Source organism: Macrobrachium nipponense, chromosome 12 (assembly GCF_015104395.2).
Source record: "Macrobrachium nipponense isolate FS-2020 chromosome 12, ASM1510439v2, whole genome shotgun sequence".
Lineage (NCBI taxonomy): Eukaryota > Metazoa > Arthropoda > Malacostraca > Decapoda > Palaemonidae > Macrobrachium > Macrobrachium nipponense.
In genome coordinates, this window is record NC_087205.1 from 46508100 (window position 1) to 46525523 (window position 17424).

Genomic DNA, 17424 nt, shown 5'->3' on the forward strand with positions numbered 1-17424 from the left:
GTAAGTCTACTATCCTCTGTTATTACACCCGTGACTTGTTTAACACTTCTCCAACAACTGTTGCAGGCACTGCCTCCACACATCTGTTCAACTTCTGATGATACCCCCCGGGGTTCCCATGACAATCTTGATTTTCTGGCAGAGTTTTCTTGAGGGGTACTCCTAACCGGTATAGTTCTTAAACTATCAACATGTCCTGGTTTCAGAGTAATCTGTTGCAAGTTTCTTTCATTATCTTACCAGACTAGATTGCCCTTCCCTCTGCAGCTGCATTTCATTCTGCATGTTCAGCTCCTGCAGCTGGTACCTAGACCTCTGGACTTCAAGTTTCATCTCGTGAATTTTTTCTTCTAATTCTCTGGCTCTTTCTTTATCCACCAGGATCTAAGCTGTCTATTGGTAATCTGCCTTGAATGCTATCAAGTCAGGGGCAGTGAGAGGTTTGTTACAGGCCACAGTGTCTTCATCTGTTTTTCTAAGCTCAATTTCACCCTCTCATTCATCTATCTATCTCTTCTCCTGCAACCCACATGCATATAGCTTTGTTCAAAAGCTCTCAGCTCCGGTAAGAACATTTTTACAAAATAATGTAGCCTCTTCTGTAGCATCTGGGTCTTTCAGTACAGTCATGTAACACTGATGAGCTCCTTCAAACCGTTGCACCATTTCAGGCAACAGACTTACCTCTTCTTTAATTTTCAAAAGATACTCCTGTGTTTTGGGTATTTTCTCAATATTATTTACTAAACCAGTAAGTGCTCCCTTGGCAATTCCACATTCCTTTCTTCTGGAGGCAACTGGATCTTGAGCTGCATTTCAAGCTTATCTTCTCAAGGATTCAAAACTGCTATCTTGGCAAGAATTCAAAACTATTACACCTAAAGTGCAAGAGGAATTGTGTTCTTGGGTTTAAAATATCAATTGGAAGGCCAAGGTCAAAAAACGTACCTTCTTGGTGGTACATCAAGGATTTATTCTTATTCATCAAAGGCAAACATTCGACGTAGACATAACCTCGACAGTTTTGAATTCTTAGCACTTCCTAAGGGATAAATTCCACTGATTACACGTATCTCATCGCTTCGAGTTGTACTTTAAAATATGGTGCTGGACAGTGATATAAACAAGGCACTAAGCCCTCCGCTTTGGCTGCCAAAAGGTTGCTTGATGAATTATAGTTTCCACTAGTATTCACCTTAATACAATCAACAAAAAGGATAACTCTTTACATGGGTGTGTTACACTGTCAAGATTAAAAAAAAGGAAAAAAAGGGGTCTTCTCCGTGTGTGCAGTGCCATTCCTGTCTGACAAATCCACTCATGAGGAAATAAAAAATGTGAGAGAAAGAGCAATCATTCAGGTCTTCAGTTCTAGCACGGACTTTGCATCTCTTGATGAGCCGAGAAAGAGAAAGTTCCAGGGCAAAGTCACAAAAAGTATGAGAAGTGTTAATGTTAAAGACCTGCATCCTGTAAGTGATGCAGCTAAATATCACTCATTTCTTGTTTACTATCAAACAGAAATCTGTCTAAGAAAGAATGATATTAAACCTGATGATTGGGGTTGGAAGACAATGGAAAAAACTGCTCTTGATTCTTACTAAAAGTAATCAGGTGCAAATGCAAAGACTTTTATGACACTCAGCACTGTTCATGTAAAAAGCATGGGTTATACTGCACAGAGTTTTGTGAGGAGTGTCAAGGTAGCACACAATTGTGTAACTTTTTAATAAATGAAGACGCTGAACATGGCTAATTTAGTTTGTGCATGTAATTTGAGTCAGAGTTATTGAACTTTTCATTTTTTCTGTTACATTTCTATCAGCTCAAGGAGCTGATAAATCAGTTGCTTTTTGTCATTTTTTTCTCATTTATTATAACTAATGTAATCCCTAAGTCAGTTTTAATGATAATCTTTTTTTTAATATTAAATGCAGTTGCACTTGACCTAGGTTACTGCAGCCGTTAAGTATCAGGTTCCACGCCTGAAATTAATTAACTCTAAATATGTTCCTATTAATTATCATGCAATTAATATATTCAAATATTAAAAAGTGAATGTGTAGGATATTCAAGCTCAAACGGTGGAAACGTCCACAATTTTGAATACGGAATTACGCAAGTTCAAGATAGTACAACTTATTATTTTTTTACTATGGTGATCATAAACGCGCAATGACATTCACGTAGCAGAACAATTCACAGAACCCACTTTTTTTTCATCTATTTTGCATGGACTTGAAATTGCGTAAATTTTCTTTTTAGCGGCTCTGCAAAATATAAGCATGTGAAGAAAAGCATATATGCAAAAATAAAGCAAAATATTCATTCCAAAAGACCGATTATATAACATTTTGCGGTGAAATTAGCAGTTTACGAGACATCGAAAGAAATCTCAGACGAAATTCGATTTTTCCACTTTTTCAAAAATCTGTATTCATATTTTGGAATTGTTTGTGAACAAATTTCAATTTCAAAGCAGCACCTTATGGAAACAAACTTTTGTAGAATTTAATTTCCGATTTTTGTAGCCTTTAATACCTCTAATCTGTAAGATGCACTGTTTTCGAGAAAAACAAAAAATGTTGAAGAAAAAAATATACGCATCGAAAAGGTTAAAAGTGGGAATTACACAATTTTAGGGTGGCAGAATTTGTTCCATTTTGGATATAGTGTTACTAAATGTCCGCATAACATGTTAATGCGATAAAACAAACTTTTATAATTTGTTTGACAAAACCACCTTTTTTCACCTATGTTGCAGTGTAAGATTCTGAATACGATCAATGTAATAATGGGTGAATAACTTTTTTTTTTTTTTTTTTTTTTTTTGAGAGGGTGAAAAATTTTTTTTTTTTTTTTTTTTTTTTTTTTGAGAGAGAGAGAGAGAGAGATGAGTTAGTCGTATAAATAACCCTAATGAATTTTGATGTTCAGTAAAGAAAATGAAACGTAGTGATGATAGCTATACCTGTTCCCGAAACTCCCAATTTATGATGAATGTTGGATTTCTTAGTCCTGCCGCACTCCTTCTGCTGCAGTGGAGAGAACTTTCATCCATATCAAATTTCGAAGAACTGATAATAATTAAAGAGTAACTCAATGGAACGAGGTAACCAAAGGAAATGGAGGGGATCTTCACTGCTATAGCTGGGAGGGAGCCTAGTGATTCCGCGATTTACTCCGCTAAAAGATGCTTTCAAGTAGATCATTATTTCCCTGTGTCAAACTACATGTTCACTATTGTTCGTTATTATCGTAACTACAGAAACTTTGGATATCGGGTAACAATTTAAATTTCTATATAATGTAGATATATTTTCTTATCATTTTAAGTTCCATTTTTTATTGAGTCAGTTCCATTAGTGATTAGTATGTATTAGAAATGTTTAATTGCTTTCATTTGAACTATCAGGTTGTTTGATGATTATAATCAGTAAAATTTATTTAGACCTCTATATATTTCAATATCACTCTTGATGCACTAAAGGTATGCCAAACTTTCTAATCTGCAGTGTTTCATTCACTATTTAAATGAAGAGTTATTTATTCTCATTATTTCATTTTCTGTTGTGAATTATAATTGAGAAACTTGTCACCACTCGGTAGTCGAGAGGAAACCTCAAAGAAAACGTTACCCAACAAAAGTGTTCCAAGTGCGCAACAGAATTACGGCAGTTGAAGGAAATGTTCTCCTTTGCCAGACGAGTGATGAAGAGGCTTTACGATAAATAAGTGGACAAATATACTTTAAGTAGCAGAAATGTCGTATATTTTGATGAATTGAAATATTGGACACATTTTGGATGTTTTTTGAAGGGAGTGAATACGTTTTTGTAATTTTTAGGATCATTTGGGATACTTATGTATTTTTCATACTGGTAACCATTGTTTGTTTGTATGGTGTTTTTACGTTGCATGGAACCCCACTGCAACCATAACATTGCAAAATGCCTTCAGTTACCATTGAAATGCCATGGAAGCGAGAGTTTCCTTCGATAATGAAGTAGTGCAGAGGGTTTGATTTAGGAAATGACAATTGATAGTAGAGGACCTGAACTGTCAGATAGTTCTAATAATGACAGTTGTAAATATGTTGGTGTTTGTTATATCGTAGTTACAGACAAACCTACCTAGATTATTTTCTTACTTCAGGTTGTATCAGAGATGATCATCATCATGGATCACTGGAAATGACAGGAGTTGCCAGTTTGTCGAGAGCCAGACAAGGGTGGTGTGATTAAACGAAGAAAACGGCATACAGTTTGCCAATGGAAAACCACTGAAGATTCAATTCGTAAAACATCGACCCTCTGGACTTTTATTTGAGATGACAGATTTCATGGGCGTCATCTGCGAGAGGAACCCCCCGTCCCTCTCGTAGATGACGCCCAATTTTTATTCGGGCAGGAGGGTGGACACAATATCACTTGTCGCCCCCCCCCCCCCCCCAACACCCCAACTTTTTTCTTCCAAGTTTTATATAACAGATGCTAGAAATTAGGATATTAATAATATATATATATATTCGACACAAACAAATATGAAATATAAAATAATATGAAGACTTGTATTTTAGCCAATCTGTAATTTATGGACTAATAGTGATAAATCAGTGATCCTTTTCCCTTAATATCATCCATATATTCACATTTATGTGGCATTAAAATACACCAAATCATGTTCATTTCTTCAAAAAGACAGCTGCATAGAGTCGCTTCGCTTGCCATTACCAACCGTATAATTGATTTTCAGAATGGCGCCCCCCCCAAAAAAAAAAACTTTTAAAGACCAGATGACGACCCTATTAGATTACATTTTCTACAGAATGTCAAATATATTTTTTATTTCTATTTTGTGAGTTTTTCCAGATGAAATTTTTGGCCAAGTGCAGCATTCAAGGTTTGTGATAAAGATCTTCAACTGAATAACAAAAATAGCTTTACACCGTCCTTTGACAGTTATCACGATGAAATGACTCACAAAAAAACTACGTAATTTAGTATTTACATACACATCATTTGCATAATGTATCACTCTGCTATAATAAAAGTACAGTGTAATATTATAACAGTAATGTAAATAACAAAGAATCGAAGTTTTATTATAAAAGGGAGAAAAGAGTCAGTTAAACAATTAGGGCCTCTGATCTCGTCACTAGTGTCGATGACAAGGATTCACAACGAAAGGGTCAATGAATGGTGAACGAAAACTTCTGGAGAGCGCTAACAGAACTTCTTTACGTGATAGTGCTTGCGTATGTTTCCGCTGGTTTCAAATTTAATGTGGCAATATTTGCAGTTGTGGTGATAGTGTCCATCATGGTGAACGGACGACAGAGTTTGGCTTGGGAAGGAACAGACGGAACGAACGAAGCTGCGGACGACGTGAAGGAAGTGGCTGGCAGCAGGAGCGAGGAGAGCCTCTTGGACAAAAGGCCCGCAGGCACAGGAAGCTCTCAGCAGCAAGAACCGATGACGAAGAATCAGATTTCAATTCCTGTCGGAGATGGGTAGGAGGAAAGAGTGTTCAGACCTTCATACAGAGAGACACTGAACGTTTTTTGTCTGTTATTTGATCAATGCAGTTTTGAACAAGGCCAATACAAAGAGGTCAGACGGACAGAACTGTCATCTTCGCTCCTCTCTCTCACTGTGACGTCACGGCGGCCTCAACCGGTGATTCACTGGTGGGCCGCGGCCTTGTAGATTAAGGCATTATTGTTATTTTTCTTTGAGTAATTCTTGCTCTTGACTACTTAATCTGATACTTCCGTTATCAGAAAATTCCGAGAATGCCCAACCAATTTTGTTGATAAAATAATATTACTGTAGCCTTAGCACAGCAGTGTGAATGAGAAGCAAGCATTGAAGGAAACACGGTTGTAGTTGTAACTTTTATTAATGAAAATAATTTCTACACACTTGAATACAAACAGAAATAACCTTCATTTAGTTTATATCTTCTGTGGGGCATTCAAAATCTAAATCTTTAAACAATGAGCTGGTCAAGTATATTTCTAATGACAATTCTCTATCTTCACTGTATTTTGAATTGCATGCAGATTCATTTGTCAACATATCATAATTGTTGCTCTTTGCAATGATGTTTGTTTTTTTCACTAATTATTTTTATATCTTTTCCCAGAATCAATGACCTAAGCCTAAACTTGAATTCAACAGCATTAGGGTGTTTGGATGTGCCCTTCATTTGCCTTATGCAACCGAACAGATGCTCTAGGCAGTCTTAATTCAACTTATGCGTCATGATATAATCTACATTAAAGACATCTTTAACCATATTAGAGAGACCAATAACCGACTTACTAGAAAAAAATTATGCCTTTTTGAAATTTGTAACAGACATCTTGTTTTCAGTTATTTTACTTTTAAAGAAGTCATTACCTTCATGACCTTTTCCAAAGTATTTATTTGAAATTCTTTATTAATCCCAAAACCATTCTCGCTGGTATATCGCCTTACATGTTGTCTGAATTCATTATATCAAACCAGTCGTTTATCAATGAGATAAAATCGGAGGTAACTTCCAATGTAGCTTGCCAGTTATTGGATTCCATCAGACCTCTACTTCCCAAATATTTTAATGGACTTGCACAAGATGACGATAATAATTGCACAGCATACTTGACTCGCTGCCTGTGCTGTCCATTAACAGATAGATCTACTTCATTAATTTTATAGGCCAGCCCATATTCTGTACTAGAATTTGCCAACATTTCACGGATGCTTATGTCAGAAATGAAATCACTGCCTAAATAAAAGTCTAAATCAATTAAGTTATTGTTGACTAATGTTATCGGCAAAAACGTACACCTCCCTGTCAGCACTTGGGTTCTTGAATGAAATCTATTGACAAGAGGACCAATGCCAGATTCATTCCACATGCGAAGACTGGCTGATCCCATGTCAGAAACAAAAGCAACAATGGGATAACCAACAGCCTTAACATGCATTATGATTTCTAATAGCAACTGCTTTAGATTTGCCTCATCAAAGTTAAAATAGATTCGTTGTTTCCACTTCCCTACTAGACCTTGTAGCATAAAAACCAAGACTGTCGCGGGGCTTATTATACAATACATCCATACCCTTATCGTAGAACCATTCATTACTAATACACATTTCATACATGCTCAATAACGCTATTTTTCTCATTTACTGTAAAAGTTTCAACTTTAGCACGTAATAATGTCAAAACACTTGTCAAAATCCCTGGCTCGCAGAAGAATCTACTCGCTCTTTCTTTTCATGTAGTTTCACAAGGCAATGGAAACCTCTTCCTAAGTCTCAGATACTTATAACATTTGGAACTCATGCTTTTTAGAGTTAAAACTGATGCAATGTCTTCGCTGCCCCATTCGCTTATCCTTTTCTTTGTTATAATTGCTTTTATTTGAGTTTTACTAAATAATGGCTCTAGAATATTTTCTGTTCTTTTAATCACTGTTTCTAATAATTTGCAAAACATTTTCATTCAAAGCACTTGTATATTCCTTTAATCTTGCATTTTCTTCCTGAACTTGTTTTAATTGTTCCCTTAATTGTTGCAATTCATTTTTTCGTTCTTCCTCATTAACATTTTCTATCACACATGGTTCATCTACTTTTCCATTTTCCCCTACAGTGATTTCACTGGCACCATCTTGCTCTGCATTACGCACTTCCTCTTCATTAATGAATACCTCTTGCAACTTTTGTCTCTGAATAAGTTTCTTTGGCCTCTCTTCTCTTGCTATTGATGATTCCATCAATGTTCTCTCTGGAACAAAATCAAATAAAGAGAGTATGAGATTTGCCAGAACACGCAAACGCACATGCACGTATGATGTAATACGTTCTCAATTATATCGTCAAGGTAATCTACGAGAATAGGTTCATTTGCCTTGAAAAATAATTGAAATCTCGTATAGAATGAACTCTTTTAATAAGAGAATAAAACAACATACAGTTAACTCACCTTTTGGTATATGTATAGATGGGACACCGTTTTTCTTCAATCATCTCATATTTTTAGGGCTCTCAGTAGTCAGCGATCTTGATTTCGTATCATCAGTGTAGTCCTCTGGGATGAAATGAGCTGAACACACCACAGCATGCTTTGGATTGATTTCATCAGATCGGCAACACACGTTTATCCACTAATCACAATAAATTTTGTCTCTAGGAAACATAAAATACCTAATGCCATTGCCTTTTGTTTTTCTCTTGGTATTCAGGCATCCATAAACAGAACAGTTATTTGGCATTGTCGGTTAAGTGACTGCTCTCGTTGTAAGAAGGTAACTGACTCAGGGATAATCCTCTGTCCAACTGACTTCTTGGCCTTGGTTTTGACATACCTTCCTCGCTCATTTTCGGTGTTTAACTGCAAAGTTGCCTAACAGTCGTGATAAGAGCAGGAAAGACACCACTGAATTACTCTCAGAAGTTCCTCAAATTTTGTTGATAAAGATCGGATTTCCAATAAGAGTTCTATCTGGTACATCAAAAGACATCGTGATAATTAGAGAAAGTGACTGACACGCAAATCCCTACTCTCGGGTAAATGTGAGAATTCGTTCGGACTCCTCAACATGAATCGCCTGACTGCCGCAATCTCTACTGTGTGTTTCATCACTTGACAAAATCCCTTAAAAAAGATGTGAAGCAGTACCAAAGATGCTGATCTCCAATTTTTCTGTACAGCGTATAATGTAGTATGAAACTAAGCCAAGGCCTATGAAACTCTCAACCGCGGCCCGGTGGTGGCCTGTGTTGTTGGTACCCTAGAGTGGTGCCAGACGGACGATCGTGACTAACTTTAATCTTCAATATGATAAATACTACTGAGGCTAGAGGGCTACAATTTGGTAGCTTTGATGATTTGAGGGTGGATGCTCAACATACCATTTTGCAGCCCTCTAGCCTCATTAGTTTTAAAGGTCTGAGGCCAGACAGAGAAAGTGTGGACGGACAGACAAACAGCACCTCAATAGTTTCCTTGTACAGAGAACTAAAAATGCACGTTGATAAGAAGGATTCCTTTTTCATAGAGCCTCGATTTTGCATATTTATTCTCACTTGTTAATGGTAAAGCAAATACGTAAGAAATCCGATAGGTTAGTATTATCAGTTTGTGCGTCGAACTGTAACTAAGATAAATATAAGCGAAAGTACGTATAGTTGTTCTTCTATTTTTACAAATAATATAAATTCTTCATAAAAATCATACAAACCAAAGCAAAAAGTTGCAGAAAACGCAAGGTTTATCAACGAATTCAAGATTTAAGAATATGGTTATGGCACCACATAGTCCAAGGCAGTAGGTACTAAGCACTGGGATTACTTACCACAGACACCAGGACTATTTCCATTAGTAATTCAAAGTCCTGGATTTGAATCGCCCAAGAAATCGTTAATATAGGGAAGTTAGCATTTAAACCCATATCATTTGACTAAGAAAAATTAATATTTATATAGTGTTACATAAAATATGCTGCTTAGTTGTCATTTAATTTTTTGATAATTAACAAGTATTTTGTACATACTATTGTATAAATTTGCATTTTTCTCAATCAAAATGTATGGGTGTTAATGCTCACCTTCCTCTATTAAAGATTTTATGACCGTTTCAAATTTGACCCCATTCATTTCTCCGGAGCGAAGAAGACTGACAGGCAAGTGACCCAAGGAGCGGTGGTGATTGTGTCACGCTACGGTACTCTATTCTGTTCCTGGACATCATGAGTCATGACCATGCAGCCCATATTCTTAATCTGTTTCCTGTCACAAATCTTTTCAATTACTCCAGCAAATTTCGTTTCAACATTGGTTAGATTATTTTCTCGTTTTCATTATTCACATCTTTACTATCTCCGCCATTTGTATCCACACAATGCCATTGTTGGCTATTTGAGAGAGACTTTCTCCTGGACCTCCCACGGCAGGAATGTCCCGTAGAAGCCAAAGCAGTAAGTGTAAGCTTTTCTCCTTCTGAAGAACATTCCTTGTCTTTGACCAAAATAGATTTTGCCGAAAATAATGCCAGTTTCCTTCTCTTTCACATCTAAACAGTTAACTTTCTCACAGCGATTCATCCTTCAGGAGTCCTTAGAGTAATATATTGCATCCATAAAGATAGGCTGGGCATCAGCACTGGATTGTTTTCCTTTCTGATTCCTCAATAACTCTGTAGATAAACTGACTCCTGTGCGTGGGCGTAGACTTATCTATTATTTCTTCTTAATCTTAAACCTTAATCCGACAAAAATTTTTCCTCTTTGATACACACTAATTGGATCCATCCCAAAGAAAGGTGACTGCTCTCACTATTGCAGTCGCTATTCTTTCCTTTTTACTTATACTCTTGTAAAAGAATTCAGAACTACAATGCGCTTTCATGGAAATGGAAAGAATCAACATTTTTCTTTCAGACCGCCTGTAGGGATTGTTCAAAGAAAGATCTGCTGAAAATTTTCTTCCTTCTCTTACTTACATTTAGTATTTTTCTCTGCTCTGCTTGATTTCAGAAATTCCATCGTCGCTGATTTGAATAACTCTGAGGCTTTGGGTAGCGTTAGACATTAGAATCTGCAAGCTATGGCTCTTGTTTCTGAGTTTACTGCACACATCTCTAGATGTCATTTCTAGCTTTTTATTGAGCTGTTTTATATTTGCCGTTCTCTTCTGATGTCTGTTTTTACAAATTATTAATCCAACATTAGTTTTTCAGTTTCCCTGCCGTCTCCTGTTGGTTCACCCTCAGTGTCACTCTGCCCCTCTCTTCGTCTGCTGACATCTTAAGAAAAGATTCAGTTATTACCTGTTTCTCTATTTTCTTTCCATTTGGTGTTTCAGTTCTGATGACATAATTTCATGGAACTTCTCACCTGTCAGTATTTTGGATGTTCAAGTTTCATCAGACGAGTCTGACAGCACTCCAGCTGCTAAATCACTTCTAAGCAGATCTTATGTTTAGATGGTGCGAGTTCGTGACTTCAGCCAAATTACTGTTATTTTGGTATACGAGATATGTCAAAGAACAGTGTATAGTTTCGAGACATCGTGAAACGACACGTGCACCATCTTTCTATTCAGATAAGCAAACAATGCAAAAACGCCTGTAGCCTCCGCAATGTCATCCGCCATCAGATGAAAGCACATATTAAGCTTTGATTGCAACACAAATATCATCGCAGTGAAGATGTCGATTCCTGAGTTTTGAAGGCTACGGATTATAGAATTGTATAGACTACATTTGTTACAAGCTGTGTTAGGGAGAGCAAACATAATTGGAGATCTGTTATACGAATCTCATATCCCACCAGGCATCTTTTTACGGTGCGATAAACGAAGTTGCTTTTACTACTGCATTTCTTATTGACACAACTCTTTGCAGTTGATTGTTCTTAGTATAGAAAATTGTTTGTGGAATATTGAAGATGTTACGTATCCATATTCATAAATAATAGCCATGCATATCCCATCTGTATTATACAGCGGCACAAAACTCATGTTAGGATTCACAGATCTACCCAAATATGTAAGAAATCTGTGTCTGTGCTCTATGTATATATATATATATATATATATATATATATATATATATATATATATATATATTATATATATATATATATATATATATATATATATATATATATATATATATATATATATAAATTTTTTCTTTGTTCCAGGTCGATGGTAGGAATGGCGGGGACAGTTCTGGTGTCAGCCTTCTTCGGTCTTGCGCTATGGCTCGGTCTCATTTCGCACTTAGGAACACAGAAGGCATTCAGAATGAGAAGGTACATTGAAACTGCATTATGAGCATGTTATCAATCTCAAAACTGGTTTTTATAAGCATGGGATTTGGAAATAAGCAATCCCATATTGGAAAATGGCATTGCTTTTTTCACCAGATATTTCGGATAAATTCCATTGCAGATGAAGATGCGGATGAGAGAGATGTCTCATTGCTGATGGTGACAGTCTGACAAATAGCGTCTTCTAAGTGTTGATTTATATGTTGCTTCGTTTTTAGAATTTATACATCATTTTGAAATTGCTAAAACTGTCATTTTCATTTTGTTATCTGTGAGCATGATTTTAATTCTTAACTTCATGATTAGAAGTCTGCGGGTTTTACCGGAATGGCGCCTTTTGCTTTGCTTCCCTATAAAAATGGAAGAATTATGCCAACCATGTATCTGTGTTACTTCATTTTTTACGACACTTGGGATCCATCCTGGCTCTGTTGAAGTGCACTTAGTTGCATTCTGGGGAAGCCTTCCAATTTCATCATAGCAAATCTTCTCCATCAATGACTGCTTAAGATTTACATAATCACAGAAGTGTATTTATCTTCAAAGAACAAGACAATATATATTCGCCTTAACCCAGACCAGACTTGAGAACTATTTCATTCTGGCGTACTTGCATTGTCTAAGAATGACAGGGAATGAATGGATGAAAAATACGTTGCCTTAAAAGTATTCATTAGCGGTGCTCCAGTGAGGTGTCTTTAGTTTCTCATAGCCTCCAATGCTGCACTAGATCATTACATTGTTGATGGCATTGTAGAAGTGACAGCACACCGAACCATGCATGTCGGCTGGTCGGGTCTTTAGTTGGGCGGGGCACATGATTGTTCGTCGTATGCAATAGCTTCATTTACATCATGAGAAGACAGTGGCTTAGTGAGTGCTACAAGGTTTAAATGGAAGGAGCCGCCACCGCCTCCCCCTTTCCGTCTATTCTCATGTGTTCTATGGAATGTTAGTTTGGATAAAAACGTTTTACAACAGAAGGGGGCCTTAATGATAGCTATTTTTATCTCTCACTCATTAATTGACAGACGTGGCAAGAGGAGAGACGGGAACAGCAGTCCATAGAAGCAACATCAGGTTTTGAGATGCAGATAGTTATAATTTTAGTTAATATAACACAGAACGAAGCCTAAGCATAAGTATTGAGAGCACACGTTTCGGCTCCAAGTCTCAGTACGGATGAAAATTTCGAGAAGTGAGCTGCCAATAGATTTCAATTGACTGTTTGCTCTATCCAATCTTTTCTTCCACTGATAAAGCATAAGAATGCGTTCAAGTCAGATGATCTGTATTAATAGTTCCATCCTTTTTTAGGATGCAGCCGCAAGTGTCAGCTGAGTCGTTATTATCACCAATGAAACTGTGTTTGGCCAGGTTACCTCACATCCGGTCGTCCCTTCTCTCAATACTTTTTAAATATAGAAAAGGGTAGATTCAAAACCCCTAGAACATGGTGCAGCAAATCTCCCAGCCACATGTTAGTTATTCATCTGGATTACTTTATAGTACTGTTCATCATTCATTCCTGTCACCTAAACCACCAGTACTTGGCGTCATACAAGCAGGCAAACCTCAAATTGATCAAATCATGTCAAACTAGAGACCTAATTATAGGCTACATAGTGAAAAATAAAACATCATGATTACCTATGCTGCATGAAGCTGTATTTTTGACCCAATGGAAAGAGCCGCCCAGTATGTGAGCCCTTCAAAATATCCCTATAACTGTATCGCTTTTTAAGTTTGTATATTATTACATCCAAAGGATGCTAACTTTTGCAAGAAAACGAGTTCTTCGAGAAAAACGGAATGCTCATAAGAAAGGAAAAGGCACCGGGAATTCATCATATGTATTTTCCATTTTTATTTTCCAAACATTTCAATAACTTTTGTCCTTTGTCGCAAGCCGAGCTATTTCAGAGCGCTAGCAAAGTAAAGGTTTTTAGGGAAGTGTACACTGGTAATTAACTTCTTCCCAAACGCATAAAGTTATTGCAGACTTCCTGAAATGATACTGATATTGTTTTTGAAACCCGAGGAGCCTTTATTGTTGACGGAAGGTGATCATTCACTAGAAACTACTGTTCTAAGTAACTAATTTATTTTATATTAAAATGAAAGACATCTATTTTTTCTCGCATTATATAAACACAGACAGTATGACTTAGTGCGAGAACCTCTGCAAGTTCAAGAAATAATGACAGTCAACTGCATCAACTCACATTCATTTTTCGCTATAGGGTTGTTGCTGAGTGTTTCCCCAGGTTCCATTCTTTAATTCTAATGATATATTAAGTTTTAATATCTAGTACAGGAAAAATGTTTTTTTTATATGTGTCTCTGCTATAAAGGAATCGATGAACGATATACCAGTCCCTTCAGGACAACCACACCATGAATATAAAATAATTCTACTTTTTCTGTTGAGCATCACCACTAGAGATATTCACATTTTCCTTCTTTCCAACCTTGACAGGCGGAACAGCATGGTCGGTGGTTTGGCCAACTCTGTTGAAAGAGGCGTTAGACAACAAACTCAAGAACTCGAAGTTGTCAAACAAGGGAGTTACCTCCACATAGGAAAACAGCCAGATTTGCAACAACGAGTCCAGGTTTTCCAGAGTCAACCGCAAGGCCAACAGGGCGAGTTAGGTATGTCTCCTTCGAAGACAAGTCATCTGAAAGTTCCCACCAAAACTATGAAAGGAATTGCATCCTTTCTTGTGCCAGAGGACTCCCCTCGTCAGCACCACCCTCATCAAGAGGGTTCTGCTGCTTTTGGTCAAACAATAGAAAAATCTCATTCGAGTAAAAGTATTCATTTTAAGGATGAAAATGTCCGTAAAGATTCAGTCAGTGTTCCTGCAACTAACTCTTGGAAACAATATTCCAGCAATCATCACACTCTTCATTTGTCCGTGCCTCCTGAAATTGACTATAACTCTTACCAAACTAGGCCTTTTTCCCTGCCCGGTAGCTTTGTTAACCCAGACAGGAAAGGATATCAAAATGATGATGTCACTTATTATTTCGAAGTTCCTAGTTTGACTCCACGTCTACCTAATAGACCTAAACCCATTGTGGCTCAAGAAAAAGACGTAACCTACTATTACGAAACTATTCCAATTTTGATTACAAACCCTGTAATACCTTCTAAAGACAACATGATGAATTCCTTTGAAAAAAATCAAGGACTACGTAACACCGGAGCAAGAAGACCCATTGCTCATTCTGCCAAAGGTGAGAGTGTCTTGGGGAGCCTCATCGCATCTCCGAATCTACAACTAACTAACCGACAGCAATATACCTCTGAAGACACAAAGGGCACTTATAGCTACCCTCCAAGTGGCTTACTAAATCCAAAACCAAATAAATGGAGGAGTAGTACGAAGTCCTATCTCTCAGATATCCCCCCATATACTTGGAACTGGAGAAGGGTAAGCGAGGGCTATCAGCATAGTTCCACAAAGGACCCAAAATATCCCGAAAGGGAGACAAGGAAGAAACCTGAATTAAATGGATCATCTAGTAAATTTTTCCCACCTATGATATTGCCTAAAAACACTTCCAAGGAAATATCAACGCAGTCAGTGACAGTGACATATCCAACAACAACAACAACAATAAAAGCAACAACATCAACAGCAATGCAAACAACAATGGCGAAAGAAACATTTCCACAGCAGGATGATGAATCCAGTAGCTCCTCAAGGCCAGCTGGGACCTCTGATTATGATGACATCATAGCTGTTAAACTGAGCAATGGCGTCCCTGTTAACTGGATGCCAGACACTCAACTGGCAGGAGAAGATGATGAAAATCAAGATTATGCAAAAGAGAAGAAAACCAAGAAATAATTTTGAATAATCGGACGTTCACTGTCACCGTTCAGTACAAAAACATTTGTCGTTTTTATTGCTCAATAATAGATTAAGACAACCTTAGTGTACAGAAAAACTGAGATTCCACTAACAGTAAACATTGCAAGAGATACATGAACAGGAATAAAAACAATCAGTCACAAATATTCCAATGCAACGCTTTCTTTTTGCTTTTGGGAGCAGGTACTGCGGTAAATCCTTGCGGATATTTCAATGTTGTTGCAATACAATATAATTGGAAGAAAACTCTCTTCAGCTATAAATAGTGTGGTCACAATTTTGCATGGAATTTTCCTTTCCAGACACGCTTACATATCCAATTTTTCTGTAGCTTCTTGTTCTGGTGTAGTTCAATCCATTCGAGATGATTGCTATTTTCAACTGTTCAGTTGCATCGAGATTTTGCAAGAAATCTGTGGCTGCAATATTAACTTAAAATGGGAATACCGATATGGTTCATATCAATATGATGTTTTTATTCAAACCGACTTAATTATGTTCCCTGGAGGAACAAAATATTGTCGAGGACCACAGACTTGAAGGTGAAGTAAATGTAAGTCAATGAACAGTATTTGTTATCTAAGGCTAAACCACATTTAACGCTTGACTATGCATGATGCAGAATATTTTCTTGTATTTAAACCACACTGACGAAATATTGGTACCCAGGTTTTGAAATAGAAACCTATGGAAGATAGAATGTCACAACGGGCATTTTGCTGACATAGTTATGGATTTTAGAATGCTAAAATAAACTTAGCCGCCTTGAATTTTGGCTTTTATTCAACCTGCTCCAATTTGTCTTCGCTGGTATTAGTTGGAAAAACAGCATCAAGGCAACTGCACCTTTTACGCCTCATTTCATAAACGATTTCATTCATTTTTAGTCCAATTGAGTCTATTGTATCTTAGGAGACATATCCAAACTGTTTTGTGTGATTCCCCAAAATCCTTGAAGAAGCATAAAGAATCTGTGAGGCTTCAGATTTCTTACAAGAATCCTTGAGTCCCCAAAATTCTTTCTGAAGACAGAGGAGTCCCCCCCCCTTACGAAAGATTCCTCCAGAATCGCCGGAGGTGACTTTCATTACATAACTGACTAGACCCTAGTTTTAGAAAAAACTACCTATTTCAAGTGATTCTAAGAAGAATAAAGAATCCGTTAGGCATCAGAATACCTGCTTAAGTTAAAAGAGCCCTCTTACCAAAGATTTCATCCAGATTCGCTGTAGGCAGCCATTATTACATGACTGACTTTTAACCTACTTTTAGAAAAGGCCATCTTCTTCATATATAAACGGGAAAAGGACTGTTTTTTGTTTGTGTGTTTGTGTCCTTGTTTGTATGAATGCTCTAAAAATCCACATTTCTCGACCCATTTTGATGAAGTTTTAAATATAAGTCAATGTCAACCCAGCAAACGTGACGGTGAAAACAGCATTAAAATCAGACCATTCATTGGATATAGTAGGGGGGTTAGTTAAAAAATGTAAAAATTACCAAAATCAACACATATTAGTCTAGTCTATTGTTTTCAAGGTCGCTATAATGAATAGTGACACTCCTAATGGCTTTTAAATCTGTCGTGAAAAAAATAAGCGCACTATTTTTTCTTGACTTGATTCTGACTTGGCGCCAAAGTATATTTCCATGTAACCCAGTTAACGGCAAAAAGAATTGAAAAATATGATTAGTGACTAAATGGTCAGCGAA

At 36.9% G+C, this 17424-nt stretch overlaps 1 protein-coding gene across 2 annotated transcripts in view; it reads left to right on the forward strand.

Annotated features, from left to right (window-relative positions):
• Nucleotides 1-16427, forward strand: part of LOC135225001 (uncharacterized) — a 42817-nt gene extending 26390 nt beyond the window's left edge. The window contains exons 2-4 of one of the 2 annotated variants that reach the window (XM_064264292.1): nucleotides 5302-5512; nucleotides 11699-11809; nucleotides 14307-16427. In XM_064264292.1, the coding sequence (XP_064120362.1) occupies nucleotides 5302-5512; nucleotides 11699-11809; nucleotides 14307-15687 (1703 nt within the window). In that variant the 3' untranslated portion in view covers nucleotides 15688-16427. Of the gene's footprint in view, nucleotides 1-5123; nucleotides 5513-11698; nucleotides 11810-14306 lie in introns of those variants that run through there. The other variant, XM_064264291.1, reaches the window with a different exon arrangement.
• The last annotated feature ends 997 nt before the right edge of the window (nucleotides 16428-17424 follow it).